Source organism: Rhinoderma darwinii, chromosome 9 (genome assembly GCF_050947455.1).
Source record: "Rhinoderma darwinii isolate aRhiDar2 chromosome 9, aRhiDar2.hap1, whole genome shotgun sequence".
Taxonomy (NCBI): Eukaryota; Metazoa; Chordata; class Amphibia; order Anura; family Rhinodermatidae; genus Rhinoderma; species Rhinoderma darwinii.
In genome coordinates, this window is record NC_134695.1 from 60,710,255 (window position 1) to 60,724,902 (window position 14,648).

Sequence of the window (14,648 nt, forward strand, 5' to 3'; positions counted from 1 at the left end):
ATCTATATGGGTTTTCAGCTTCTGGATGTACATAAGAATGCTCCCGTTTACTGACCACATGATATGGGGGAATATGTGAAGCCCTCTACACAAGTTTTCTGGTGTAGAAAAGTCGGAATTTGCGCAGAAAAATGCAAAAAAACCTTTTTCCATTGCCTCCACCACTTTTCACAAAACAGCCCCTATTGATATTAGCGGGATGGACGGGTTCAACCCGTCCTGATAAATAGATTAAGACTGTCGTATGAAACGGCATCATAAAAAAATATGTCGCCTAGCTTATTATAAAGTTTCCGAGATTGTGGGGGAGGTGTGTTTTTTTTTTTTTGTTTTTTTTTTTTTATAAATAGACCTGGTCAACCCCTTTAACTCTCTGAGGGCTGCATTTTATATTCAATATGCAGGAAAGAGGTGGCTGCAGTCACTCCATATTAGCGTATGGTAGATTTCTCCAGCTCCCTATAATGGAGATGACTGCACGTGTTTGTGGCAGGACTCCTGTGAATATGGGCGCACGTGACCCCTGTGCTCAGTATTGGCGAGGGTCCAAACAATCAAACATTGATCACAGACCCTATCAATATTTGTCTCCTTCTACTTATAGAGCGCTAACCTATTCTGCAGGATTGTACAGAGTAACTATTCACATCAGTCTGTATCCCCCAGAACTGCTTATAATCTCCCCATCTCAAGCACACCAATGTACACTAGGTCCAATTTTAGAAGAAGCCGTGTGTTTTGGGATTGTGGGAGGAAACCTTCATGTACACGTGGAGAGCAAACACACTCCATGCAGATTTTGCCCTTCGTTGGATTTCAAACCCAAGACCCCAGCGCTGCCTTAAATATGTATAGCAGTTCTGAAGATGCCGGATCTTGATATATTGTGCATGGTGCTCTGTACTGTACACAGATGGAGGAGAGTCGGGGGCTGCAAAGTCCATCAGTTGCCAAATACTGATCTAGCCCTAGCCTGGATTGCCTCAAATATACTGGTGTCTTAGGCCCCATGCACCCAACCGTAGATTTCATCTGTAATTACAGACTCATTCATTTCTATTGACCACGGACACCTTCCCGTATATCTGCGGGAAGGTGTCCGGGCTGTAGAAAGCCCCTGCAAAAGATAGGACATTTCCTATCTTTTTGTTTTTTACGGACTGTGTTCCCATACTCTCTGAGAGCACGGGCTGAAAATGCGGGTGGCCGACCGTGCTTGTAATCGCGGACCATGATTCCGCGCACGGCTGTGTGCATGAGGCCTTAGTGGCATAACTAAAGTTTTGCAATGTATCAAAAGTACTGTATAGAGTGACCATATAATAGACAGAAAAGCATAGTCCATCCAACAACTACATGACCCTAGAGACATGCCAGAGGTTCTCTATGCAAATTCAATTAACATGTAATCTTTCTTTTTAAGTCATGTATCCAAGGTTTATATACTATAGCCTGGCAGAATCAGATTTTTATTTTTTTACATTTCACACTTGTTTCTATCCTAGGCTGGCAACTACCGCCGCACCGTAAAGCGCATCGAGGATGGGAATCGGCTGTGTAATGACTTGGTCACCTGCTTCAGGGAGAGGGCCAAGATTGAGAAGAGCTATGCCCAGCAGCTGACCGACTGGAGTCGCAAGTGGAAGGGCAGTCTGGAGAAGGGTAGGAGGGTGCGGCTGTTGGTGTTCGTACCTAATAAAACCCTTTTTCTGCGTGACCATGTTCTGACCTGGTCAATAGGATGGGGCATAAAACATTGGCAAGTAGTGATATGACCACTGGGACTACCACTGATCCCGAGAACAGGACTTTTTTAGTCCTAGTTATGGAAAACAGACTAAAGCGTTCAGCAGCCCATTAATTTCAACCACATGCGTGGCCATCTCTCCCATTGCAAATTAGAGTTAAATCGGACCATTTTCTGGATCAGTAGAGGTCAGTGGTCAGATCCCCGGTAATCAATACCTTATGGCCTTTCCCACTGATGGGACACTAAACAGTCCCTTTGAGGCAAGCAAACCCACCTATATGGGTAGCCGGAATTTGTCCAAGATAATAGCCGTGTCAGCAATCTTTTGGACGAGTGCATACGATAATTTCTCGGTATCTTTGGAAATATCCTCCTCGTGAATCTTATCAGAGCTGATTCTTGGCTAATTTGACTTCCCGGGGGTATTGCAAAATGAAAAGTCCTCCGGGTGATCTGAATGGCGTCTGACTCATTTTATCTGTTTAATAACTGCCTATTAAAACGGAAATAGCATTCATTTTTTTTTTTTCTGGTTCCAAGACTTAAAGCCTTTTTGTGTTTGACTACACCAGGCTGTTTGTTTTTTTCCCCCCCATTACAAGCCCTTGTAAGTTACTTAAGAAATTTATGAGGATCTTGAGGTATGATGGGAGTGACCATAAATCATAAAGATTCCAGTAAAACAATGTACTGTTTTTTTTTTTGTTTTAACTCCGTAATAACGCCGTCTTTTTTGTGATATTCTTGCAGTCAAAAATATCGGAATTCTGACCGACACCGGTAAAGTCAATGGGGTTCTGTCTGTGTCAATAGAGATCAGTTCTAAAACAAATCCATCAAAGCATCATGGGTTCTGTTTATAGAGATTCCTTCGTACTACCAATCTGAAATTGAAATTCCTATTTTAAACAGAAGTATTATTCAAAATCTTTTTTTGTTTCAAGTCTTGTTGATCTCAATTGCTCCAGAAATGGCTCTCTAATGATCCAACCAAAATCTACGCAAATTGCGCAATGGTAGTAAATCTAGAATATTTAGTGAACTCCGGTACTCCCCATTTCCATCACATTAAGTTTTATAACCAACCAATTCCTACAGGGCTAAAAATATAACTTCAATGCATATTAATTACCAATATCCTCGCAAACAAGGAAAAACACAATGTTCTTGTTTAAACATTGGTAATGGGCAAGTACCTAAATTGCTGCGACAGCCTTGACAATAAAGGAAGTTGTGGTCTCTGGTAATATAAGGTAACCAACCACCATGCTATGACATCCAAAAAGTTTACTTCGCTTAAAGGGCAGGCACTCTTTTCTTGAAGGTCAAAGTTACAGGTCACTTTTTGAACCTTCACTTCTCTATAAAGGTTTTATATTTACAGCAATTGTCTTATTCTACTACTAGAATTTCTCCCTTTACAAGCTGGATCTATTGGGGCAAAAGGAGTGACCAGGAGTGGGTAAACACAGGGCTATGACCGGGAACTAGCATTTGAGCGAATGCTAGTTCGCCCAATGATTGTCTCATGTAAATGGGCCTCAAAGTTTTTCCCATAACCCATATTTATCACCTATCCACAGGATAGGTGATCTATATCTGATCGGTTGGGGTCTGACCGCTGGTACTCCGACTGATCACGAAAACGGACTTAACTTCCGTTCCTGGGAGTCTCATAGGAATAGAGCCGTAGTGGGCATGCTCAACCACCGCACCATTCGTTTTTATGGGGCTGCTGACACGGTTGGACCACCACCGATCAGATATTTATCGCCTGACCTGTGGGTAGGTGATAATGATTATGGGAGAACCTCTTTAACTGATCATTGGTGGCCGTCCTACATCATTTCTCCGTTGACAGAATAAAGGTGCCTGTTCACAGTTGTCTGGTGGGGTGCCTGCTATCCTTGAAGTGGCTTTCCTTTTTGTAGAGGGGGTAATTTGGGTAATGGACATGTATTCGGGAATTGCAAAAATTCTAACTATTTTATGTAGAAGAGAAGGTTTGCAGACAGAATGTGGGTCCTGCAAAGGAAAAATTGTTCTTGAATGCTCCTGTACCGCAGATGAAAATGTCCAGGAAATAACATTCCTTTATGCAACATGTGATATTTCCATAAATAAATCCAATAAGTGGCAAATCCAGTTTCTCAAGTTGTGTGGTTTGTAACCTTACACAGAGCGGTTCCTTACAATTGCTTTAAGCTGTTGGATGCGACAGGATTTTTTTTCTCGGATAGAGCCCAGGGGATCTGACCATCGAACCCTTTCCAACAAAGAGCAAAAATGTGCACGATTTACTAACTTATGTCATGTCAGGCCCGGACACATCGTAGCCAGGTCTTGGAACGAGTAACAACTCGCTGTATGGACGGCTCCACACAACCTAATTGAGGAGAGATTAGCCCGGCCTTACACATTGCACACACAATTTACTAAAAAGTTTAGTTTATACTTTTTTGTAAAAATATACCGCACTCTACTTTCCCAGTAGGCACAGCAGAACTAATTGCAACCTAGCAACGATTGTTTTTAGTTAATCAATTATCAGGAAAGAGCCTTATTGGGGCAGTTTATGCCCTCCCCGTGCTAAACTAGTAGTGAATAACACCTATGTTGAAGCGATGCATATCCTTCAGTATGGCTAGCCCTACACAAATAAAATGTAATTGATTTATTTTTTTTTTTAATTCACTATCCACAGGTCCTCAGTACGGTACCCTGGAGAAGGCTTGGAACGCTTTTCTCACCGCTGCAGACGCACTCAGTGAGATTCACACCGAGCTGAGGAATCAGCTGTGGGATGAAGATAGCGGGAAGGTGCGAGACTGGCAAAAGGAAGCCTATCACAAGCAGATGATTGGAGGCTTTCGAGAGACAAAGGAGTCTGAGGAGGGGTTCAGTAAGGCTCAGAAACCCTGGGTGAAGAAGCTCAAAGATGTAAGTGTCCTACAGCGGTCACTGGCAACTATGGAGTTTTTTTTTTGTTTTTTTGCTGTCCAGCAAATCCTGAACTTTTTTTTTGTCTTGCGATGCACCGTAATGGGTCTACTCTTATATATGCAGTGCTGAGATCAAGGCGGGGGCTATGTGCATTAGCCAACTCGCTCCATCCCAGAGGTAGGTCACACGTTTTTTTTTTGTGGCCTGTAGGACGTAATGAGAAAGTCTAAGTTTTTTTTAATCAAAAAGTTGAAGTGATATAAAGTGTGTGTGTGTGTGTGTGTGTGTAATCTTTGTGTTAACGTTACTCTATTAAAGACTAGTTGGACACAACTTCCAGAAGACTGTAAAATTTGCCTTAAGGCTGGTTTACACGGGAAGATTTCTTCCCATAACTTGCTCCGAGTACGGAGAATAGGTTGATCAGTGCTGGTTTAACAGCCCTGTATGTGGGCTGATGTCGACTGTATAGGGACTAACTGGGGTTAATACAATTGTTAGGTCCCCATACAGTTAACATATCGTCTTTACGATGATTTTTTGGGCTGCGTAAAAGATGCTATCAATCGATGACTGAGCGTTTGCTTATTCGTTGGCTATTCGCTGCCCAAGGCAATGATCAGGAACGAGCATTTGTGGGATAAATGGGCCTTTTTAGATATTTTATTGTGGTTTTTTTTTTTTTTTTTTTTTTTTCAGTGCCTGAATGTTCTTTGTCTGCAGCATTCACAATGTGTTATGTTGGAATATACTAATACTGGGACGTCCTTTCATTACAAGGATAACCGATCATTTTAATGGCCGTCTGGTAATGCTACTAACACTGCTGTACCTCCCGGCTATAGCCGCTGATCTCCGGGGGTGAGAAAAGCATTACCCGTGGCACTCGGCAAGCTTTTTTTAATAGAGGTGGTCTTCACCTATCCACAGGATAGCCCGGCTGTTTCAGCCAGATCATAGACCTTGAGTGGAGCAGCAGGTACATGTTCGACCACCGTTCCATTCAAACTCCTCCTCGCTGTGGTCCTGCAGTGAGAAGAAACTGGGTTGGGGCTCAGGACCCTGACCTAATCAGTGGGAGACCCAGCAGGGGGTGACTAGAGATTTATCCCCTATCCAGTGTATAATTAATATCTTTCCTCGGATAACTATTTTAATGTGCGTTAATCCTGAGGCAACTATAAACTGGGTGAATATTAAACATTGAATCCTTTGTATGATGTATCGGAGTTGTTCTTTATAGACTTCCTCTACCTTTCATGGAAGTTTGCTCCTCCGCTGAATACAATGCTTTGTGATGGGGCGAGCTTCCTCCTGTTAGGTAAATGTTTATATAGAAGTGTTGAGTAAAGTTACAAGGAAGGTCAAAGTTTTGACTGGCAGATTTATGGCCTTGCGGTATCTAAAGAAGGGGAGATGTAATATAGTATGTGTGTATATAATGTTTAAGTGGTTTTGGGCACACCTTAATTCTGGTTCATGTCAACCCGATACACTTACAACTATTAAGTACATTTTTATTGAAGACTGCTCTAAAAATATTCCAATGAAGAAACCACTTCATTTATTCTTCATGAAAATTATAAAAACTAAATTTTAGACCATTTGAGAGAGAGAGAGAGAGGCGCAGATTTTATATAATATATAAGGTTATATATTTTTATTCCATGGAGGTGTATATACAAATTTTGGTGGACCATATCTCATGATTTGGACAGCCTAGTTTTGGACACTACACATGGTATGGGATGCAATGAATACATATATATGCACAGGCAGGCGTTTTATTCCAGCAGGCTATATCATTACACGTTAGATTTAGAACCGAAAAATCTTAGAGGCTATCTGGGTTGCGCAATTTTTTATTTTTTATTAGTAAGGGCTGGAAATGAAAGAAATAAGCCAAAAAAAGTTAAACTTGCCCCCGGCTATCCAGCGCTGATGCTCCTGCTGCAATCCCAATGGTTGTTTACATTCACGTAGCGTGACCGTTGCAGCCAATCAGAGGGCATGTGTTGTATTAATGGCATTATGGCAGAAATACAATCAGTCACCACTGAGCCCTCTGATTGGCTGCAGCGGTCACATGCTACGTGCATGCAGACTACCACTGTGAGTGCTGCCGGTACGCCAGACCTGGACCGCCGGGGGCAAGGATAGGTAAGTTATTGCTTTTTTGGGTTGTTTATTTAATTTACAGCCCTTACTAAAAAAAAAAATTCACAACCCCTTTAAGACCACATATACTTATATGGTACGGTGCACCATACGAACAATGCGCTGGTTTCTTTCCCCCAGTGCAGCATGTGACAAATACTTCAACCAGGCACCAGGTCTGACCTGGCTTTGTTTTCTGCCAATCTTCTAAATCTTTGAAGCACTGCCCTCTTCTTTCAACCATAAACAAGACATGTTGGAAGTAAAGGGCCCTCAAAAATATGGCATTCGGCCCGTCCCCATATTTAACGTGATTACACCAGAAAACTGCCCTAATAAAGATATATTAGAAAGATGGTAGATCGGTGGACTATAGAGCCAATGTTAATCAAAGGTGGAACTGTACTCTTACCACCTCAAGGTAGCTGACTGACGCTCCCAAGCCCCACACAGGGAACATTATAGATCTTAGCTTTTCCATATTTACAGCGCCGGAACGGCTCTGTTTTAATATGGGGGAACTTCAATCTAAACTCGCCAGCTAATAGGGGATTTGCTGTCCTGTGCGTAGTCTTACCCCATTATGGTAACACTTCAAATATATGATCGGGGTGTGTTTGCGTACACGTGCATTTGAGATCTTTTGTAGAGATTCATTATTGTGACTTGTATTCCCATCTCTGCAGGTGGAGGCAGCAAAAAAACATTACCATGCAGCCCGGAAGGATGAAAAGTCAGCCCAAGTACGAGAGGATCACTCAAAGGCTGACGCCTCTGTGTCACAAGAGCAAATCCGTAAACTACAGGAGCGCGTGGAGAGGTGCAGCCAGGAAGCCGAGAAGGTCAGATGTTCTTGAGGATCTTCTTAAAGGGAGTGTCCACTTTGCTAAGGATATTCATGTTGTAGGAATGCAACTGGCCACACTTCTTCCCATCAGTTGCCATTACCTAAGAGCATTGCCTGTTCAGGGCTCAACCCCTTTAGCCGAAGTGCACTTTTTTTTTTTTTTTAATTTTTACTTTAAGAAAACTTTTTTTTTTTTTTTGTCTGTGTAAAATGGTCTGCTATATAAGAATAGTTCTTTATTTTGATTTGTGCTGTATCGCAGGAAAAAGGTGCATACGAGAAGGCTCTTGATGAGCTGAATAGATACAACCCTCGCTACATGGAGGACATGGAGCAGCAGTTTGAGACTTGCCAAGAAGCGGAGCAGAAGCGTCTACGCTTCTTTAAAGAAATGTTGCTGGACTTTCACAAGCACCTTGATCTCTCCAACAAAGACAGGTAACAGCAGACTGCAGTGTCCTAATACAATACATACGCTATATAATACACCTGTTACTCTGGATGGAACCATTCACCTATGCTTTGTCAACTATGGATTATCTAGGGCTTGCATTCTCTATATGCCACCGACATATAAAGACTCCTATACTTCCATTTTTTTTAATTTTTTTTACAGAGACTTAAACGGGCTATCCCATAAATACAATATTTAAAAGAAACCGTAAAAGTCATTATGCAATTTAAATGTATTACAATTTTTTTCTGTACAGAAATAACTTGCATTGGTGGCAGTGATAGCACCCCTTAGTTTTTTTTTTTTTCGTCTGTGCACCTTATACATTGGACTGCGATAGATGCGTATGTGCCGTTGCTGTGCTTCCCTCTGCTCCAGCTCAGCGCTGCGCAGTGATCTGCCCCATTGAATATACTTATGCCTCTTCAGAACGAAGCTCCAGGGGGCGGGGTTACTTTAGCAGGACCGGAAGGTACTACTGGGAGCTAGGGTGGTAGGAGCGTCACGCGATGCGGCGGCTCGCCAGCGAGCCACCGACGTAGCAGGGTAAGAAGTGAGGAACTAACCAAAGAAAGTGAATATGTGAACTTCAAAATTATTTCTAGGCATTATAAACATTTTATATAGGTGTATCCTATATATGAGGCTTTTTTTTTTTTTCGATGGTTTGCAGGATCACCCCTTTGACAGCGTTGGTCTGAAATATCTTTGCCTACAAGTCACAATAGTTAGACTAGGCCAAAACCTCTGCCCAGATAAATAGCTTTAAACTTAATGGAGGTTGCCAGCATTAGGAAAACGTGGCTGCTTTTTTCCAAAAACCATGCCTATTGCAGCTCGGATCCTTTTGAAGTGAATGGAGCATGGCTGCAATACCGTACACGACCTATGTGCAGGTGTGGTGCTGTTTTTCAAATTAGCCATTGGTTTTCCATAGGCTTACATGCCCTGTGGTGATGGTTTATAATCCGATGTGTATAAAAATAATGTTTTCTCTTTTCTAGCTTCCATACTCTGTACAGAGACCTGCATCAGGGTATCCAAGGAGCTGACGATCAACAAGATCTGAAATGGTGGAGAAATACTCATGGGCCAGGCATGATCATGAACTGGCCTCAGTTTGAGGTAACACTTGGAAAGGGGGTTAAGAATGGCCATCCATACTCATCTAAGATATTTTACATTTCTCTTGTGTGTATGTACTTTTTGTTAAGCTTTTTAGACTGTAGATATTATTGTACAGATAATGGATCAAATTGAAAGCGAAAAATTAACCAGTTGATGCACCGCTGGACAAGTCCCAGAAGCCAGGTAGCCAACTTGCCTACGCTGCTCGCGCCTTACTTTTTGTTTTTCTCTCCGTGTCTATGGATGTTTTTTTCTTTTTTTATTATCTGGCTACTACTCCTGGAGTGGTACAACTGGCTCCACAAGTCTACAGCAATTTGCCGACCCCCTAAGTTAATGTTTGGTTAGACGGATATTACTTGGTCGGGGTTCTGTTTGCTTTCTGTTAATCGGTAACTGTAAAAATTGTTCCTTCCTGATCTCAAAAATAGCGGGTTTCAATTCTCCTAGGATAAACATCCTTCATTTCCTCCAGTGCTTAAACTGGTGCTGAACCCTTTCTTGAAAGGAAACTGTAGGTCTAAACAAGTGTTGGAATTTGCACAATAAAGAATTAGTCCGTTTCCTATGAAATAAATAAAATGTACAAGAGAACATATTGCTCCAGCTTTTCAACTCCCTGTAGCAGAACGCATCTGGAACGTGCCTGTCCTGAAATTCTGGGAACTACATCTGAAAGGTGTTTACTAAGACACGGTGTCTGTGTAGGGTGGAGATTTCCCGCTATCTAATGTTGATCGTGTGGTTATGTAAAACTCCAACAGACTTGAAGGTGTAAAGAGGGTTTCACACTGGGCGATTATCGGGCAGATGAGCGTTCATATAACGCTCGTTGCCGATAATTGTCCTCTCTAAACAGGGCAGCGATCAGTGGATGAACGAGCAAACGTTCGATCATCTGCTGGTCGTATCGTTTTAAAAATAAAATAATATTGTTGGCAGCGCATCTCCCTGCCGACATGATGACGTATGGGGATGAGCGATCGGACTAACGACCGCTCGTTCCCATTCATAGCTCCTTGTGACCGGAGCAAATGAGCACCGATCAACAATGTCTTGTTGTTCGGTGCTCGCTGCACAGGCAGAATATCGGACGGCGTAATAGGGGCTTAAATGATTATTGCTTTAATAATAGCCAAACGTTGAGCGCTGCCGGTTCTAGAATTGTTTGGATGGAGTGCAGGAGATACCAAGCCCAATGAGATGTTCTGCAGATATTAATAAATCCTCCCTCTCTCTCCTAAATTCAGGAGTGGTCTCCAGAGACGCAGAGGGCAATCAGCAAGAAGGAGCGCAGTAGTAAAACTGTAGAGGAGGTGACCCTCACTGGTATCGTGCCAGCAAAGGATGGCGTCTCAGTAGGAACCCCCACCCAACAGCTGAACCGAGGGTGAGTCAGACTTCCATTCGGGACCTACTGTCCCCTTCAATCATTACACGTTTGAGCCTACATAACTAAAAACGAATTACCCATAGAAGGAAATTGAGAAATCTAAGCACACTGTTATACCGGTACTGGCTAAACCAGATCTACTATTATAGGCACAATCTAAGCGGCAACTTTATGCATTAGACTATGACCAATTTGTCCACAATATGATGTACCTGCTGGGACATGGGAAGTGGCAGGCTTAGTGTCCGCTCACAATCTGTTTGACATCCTCCTACCAGGTTTTCCTACGCAGATGAAGACCAGGATTTCTATGCCACTTTAACGGATATCCCACGTTCAGAGTCAGTACAGGTCCCACGTTGAGTTCTTCCAAAACGTGGTGCCCTTGTCTACGCTCCATTTATCTTTTCTTCCCCCGTCGACTTGACTATCTTGACTTTATACTTAAAATGGTGATGGGGTTCTTCGGCTAGACTCTCTCCTTCATGAACCTCTTCTAATTGGAGACTCCTTTACTTTCTCCTCCCGTCTGTTTTCTGGGTGTTAGTTGGTGGTTATATGTTCACTGGGGAATATGGTGGTCAGCGATATCTATATATATTTGTTCTATGTGTATATTTATAGAGGAGTTTTATATATTTGTTACATCTAGATGAGAAAAAAAAACCATTCACTTGCATAGTTGTAACATCCTGCTTTTTTCTTTGTGGTTCTATTAACCCTGTAAAAAGCAGTTCCACCCGAATTGAAACTTAAGTTTGGAAAGGATACGGCATGAGGGTCTTGAAGGGGTTTTATAGAGGTAGAAAAAAAATTGGCTCCTGTATTCCAGGAAACCTGCCACCCATGTTAACAGGTTACGTTTGGTATTGCAGCTAGGCTCTATTAAAGTGAATGGAGCTGAGCTGCAATGCAACACACAACCTGTGGATAGGTGTGGCATTGTTTCTGGTTGGAAGCAGCAATGTTATTCTCATCCATTACAATTCCTTTTAAAGGGGTTGTCCATCAGTATATGTTCAGTGGTGGTCTGGACCCTGCACCGATCAGCTTCTCCAGCTGCCTCCTGGCACCGGACGTCCATGCCGAAAACAGATGGCTCCGGCCACAGAATAGCGGCCGAGCAGCAGTACTATTCAAGTGAGAAGTGGCAGAGCTGCAGTTTGGCAGCACGGCTGCTATGCAATGTATGGAGCCAAGTGCTTCCTACACTGCATATTGTGCAATGACCTCCGATGCCCGCAGACAGCTGATCGGTGCGAGATCGGGTGTCTGACCCGCACCGATAATATACTGATGACCTGTTGGATAGGTCATCCGTTGTCATGTAGTGGAGAACCCCTCTAAACCTTGATAGCATTATACCTTTTAAGACAGAAAAGCCAATTGGCCTTGAGTGGTTGTCGCTTCTCTTGGGGAGCAAGATGCAAATTCTAATTGGTACCTTTTTGATAAAAATAAACTGGTAATTATGCACAGCTTCGTATTGCCCTTTTCGGGTGGAATTGCTCTTGAATGGGCACGCTTTAGGATGTTCTTGTAGTAGTGTAATAAACTTATGTGGTTCTTTCAGGACTGTGAAGGATGATGGCTCTGAGTGGTCAGAAGACGAAAGTCCTAAAAAGTCACTGGACAGTAATGGTCGGGAGGTATCACAGGTAGAGGGCGTGCGTGTGCGAACTCTTTATGATTACACTGGACAAGAGAATGACGAGCTGAGCTTTTCAGCAGGTATACACCACTAACCTTCCCTTAACCACCCTTCCGGTTTTCCTATCCACAGGCACGTTCCCCACTCCCATACCTTCCATCCTCCATCCCTCGTCAGGCCTAGTGCATGAATCTAGCAGAGCACGCAGGCTGGCATCTGCATGATGCACGCATTTTTGCTACCACATTCTCCACGCACCCAATCGCCCACCGTTAACACCGCACTAATTACAGCACTAACTTCCGCATGAGACCAAGGGGGAATAAGCCTTGGTAAAAACCAACACAATGCTGGAACTGGGTGAATGACGTTGCACCAGTGATCCAACATTTGTGGTACAATGAATCGAATGAAAATTGGTTTAAAAGATGACCTCCATTTTTGCCACAAAAGCTATGAGTGTTCCACGGGTTCCTATCCTGGACCCACCTAAGTGCATTCCCTAATATATTATTTCAAGTGGTTCCTAAAAAAGGGAACTTGACTGAGGCCATTATGAAAACCAACACCAATATGGTACCTGTGCAGTAATGTGCACCATGGTCTCCTGTCCCGGAACGGGCATTTCTGGCTGCTATAATAAATTTTCTGCTGCTTCGCTCACAAAAGGACGACTGCTTGGCAGCAGGACCAGACGGAGAAACAGATCCGACATGTTGGAATAATGCAAATGCAGCTCCTGCACCAGTATGAAGGGTCCCGAGTGTTTTTCCCAATGTACTTGGAAAGATACTGATGTTCCATTTCTTTACCAAGGACCAAAATCCTTTTTTCATCTCTATGAGAACAGAGCCGCAATCTTCGGGGGGGACTAGCTTTTTTTTTTCTTTTTCACATCAGTGGAATCTGTCGAACTCTTTAGGATCGGTTTCAAAATGGATCCATCAAATTGGTCGTGGCTCCGTTAATAATGGAAGCCGTGACCATATTGTGAGCGGAGATTTGTGTGTTGGGTGAACACCGGATCATTGCTCCTTTAGTAGGAGATGTGCTCCATTTTGTTACGAAGTGCATTGAGGGAAAAAAGCCCAAGATACTTTATGCTAGTGCTTGGCTTTCTTACAAGAAAAATGATGTGCGGAAGTAGACCTTAGAGTTGTTTGACACTAGAAAAAGGGACACTTTGTTTTTCCCCACCAGATATCGCACCACCCTTCTCCGTGAGCCATGTCTGGTATTGCAGATCTTCCCTATATATGTTAATGAGGTTGAGCTGCAATTCCAGATACAGTCCATGGGCAAGAGTGATGCTGGATGGGAGGGGGGCAGACTTTTTTTTTTTTTTTTTTTTTTTTTAATTTTTCTTTAATTTAAATTATGCCAAAGAGCATGAGCTAATTGAATTGCTGACTAAACTACTGTCCATTTGATGAAGGAGGCAAAGTTTTTACAATGACTCACGTTAGGTTTGTGTCCAGAGTTGACTTAAAGGGGTATGTCGGTTCCAGCAAATTAAAATTTTGGCTTTTTGATTGCCTTTCAGATTGTAGATATCTTGTAGCACGGGGCGCCTTTTTCAAGTATATGTCTAATTATTTAACAATGTAGTTTCACCTATACTGGTATAAACACACAGTGACGCATTCCCCATATGAGAGGAATGTGACCTGTCAAAATGAAACCACTTACTGCACGTGCTCAAGACAACCTGATGGACTGAGACATTTATGTAACCTCTAAGTTAGTTTACTGTGCTTTGTACTTGTCTGCTGAACTAGGGGGTGTGTAATGGCAAGGGGACGTGTCACTGCTGCGGACTGCTCTCCAGCTCTTGCACTGTCCATAGCAGAGACACGGCCCCTTGCCATTACACACCCCCTAGTTCAGCAGACAAGGACAAGACAGATCTCTCGCGAGAGATCAGGCTTGTCCTTGTCTGCCGAGAACTGAAGAGCGTGCACGTGCACACGCTCTCCGGCTCTTGCTGTGATACTGTCCATAGCTGATTGGACAGTGTCACAGCCATGTTACACGCCACCTTGCCATTACAGCCCCCTTTGACAATTCAGGGGGTGATTTTTAATATTGCCAAATATAACGGCACCGATATCTAAATAACGGAGGAGAGTAGGGTTTGTGCAGCCCTGCCCATTACATGCTGCACATGTATGGGGAGGTGAAAGGCTCTCTTTAAACAGAAGGCAGGAAAGAGTGGACCCTGTTCAGTAGAGCTTTCGGTCTAGGGTCTGGATGGCGGCACATTGCATCTCCATATTATTCTGTGTGCTGCATTAGGGGGCTGTGTACGGCGCTGTATTTCCGAGA

General features: G+C 43.1%; 1 protein-coding gene across 11 annotated transcripts in view; it reads left to right on the forward strand.

Moving 5' to 3' along the window:
- PACSIN3 (protein kinase C and casein kinase substrate in neurons 3) overlaps positions 1–14,648 on the forward strand; it is a 57,010-nt gene that overhangs the window by 38,077 nt on the left and 4,285 nt on the right. For 8 of the 11 annotated variants that reach the window (XM_075837867.1, XM_075837870.1, XM_075837872.1 and 5 more), the window contains 8 exons: positions 1,506–1,662; positions 4,455–4,690; positions 7,537–7,692; positions 7,960–8,135; positions 9,156–9,276; positions 10,530–10,669; positions 10,951–11,013; positions 12,246–12,403. In XM_075837867.1, the coding sequence (XP_075693982.1) occupies positions 1,506–1,662; positions 4,455–4,690; positions 7,537–7,692; positions 7,960–8,135; positions 9,156–9,276; positions 10,530–10,669; positions 10,951–11,013; positions 12,246–12,403 (1,207 nt within the window). The remainder of the gene's footprint in view (positions 1–1,505; positions 1,663–4,454; positions 4,691–7,536; positions 7,693–7,959; positions 8,136–9,155; positions 9,277–10,529; positions 10,670–10,950; positions 11,014–12,245; positions 12,404–14,648) is intronic. The other 3 variants (XM_075837877.1, XM_075837876.1, XM_075837878.1) reach the window with 3 other exon arrangements.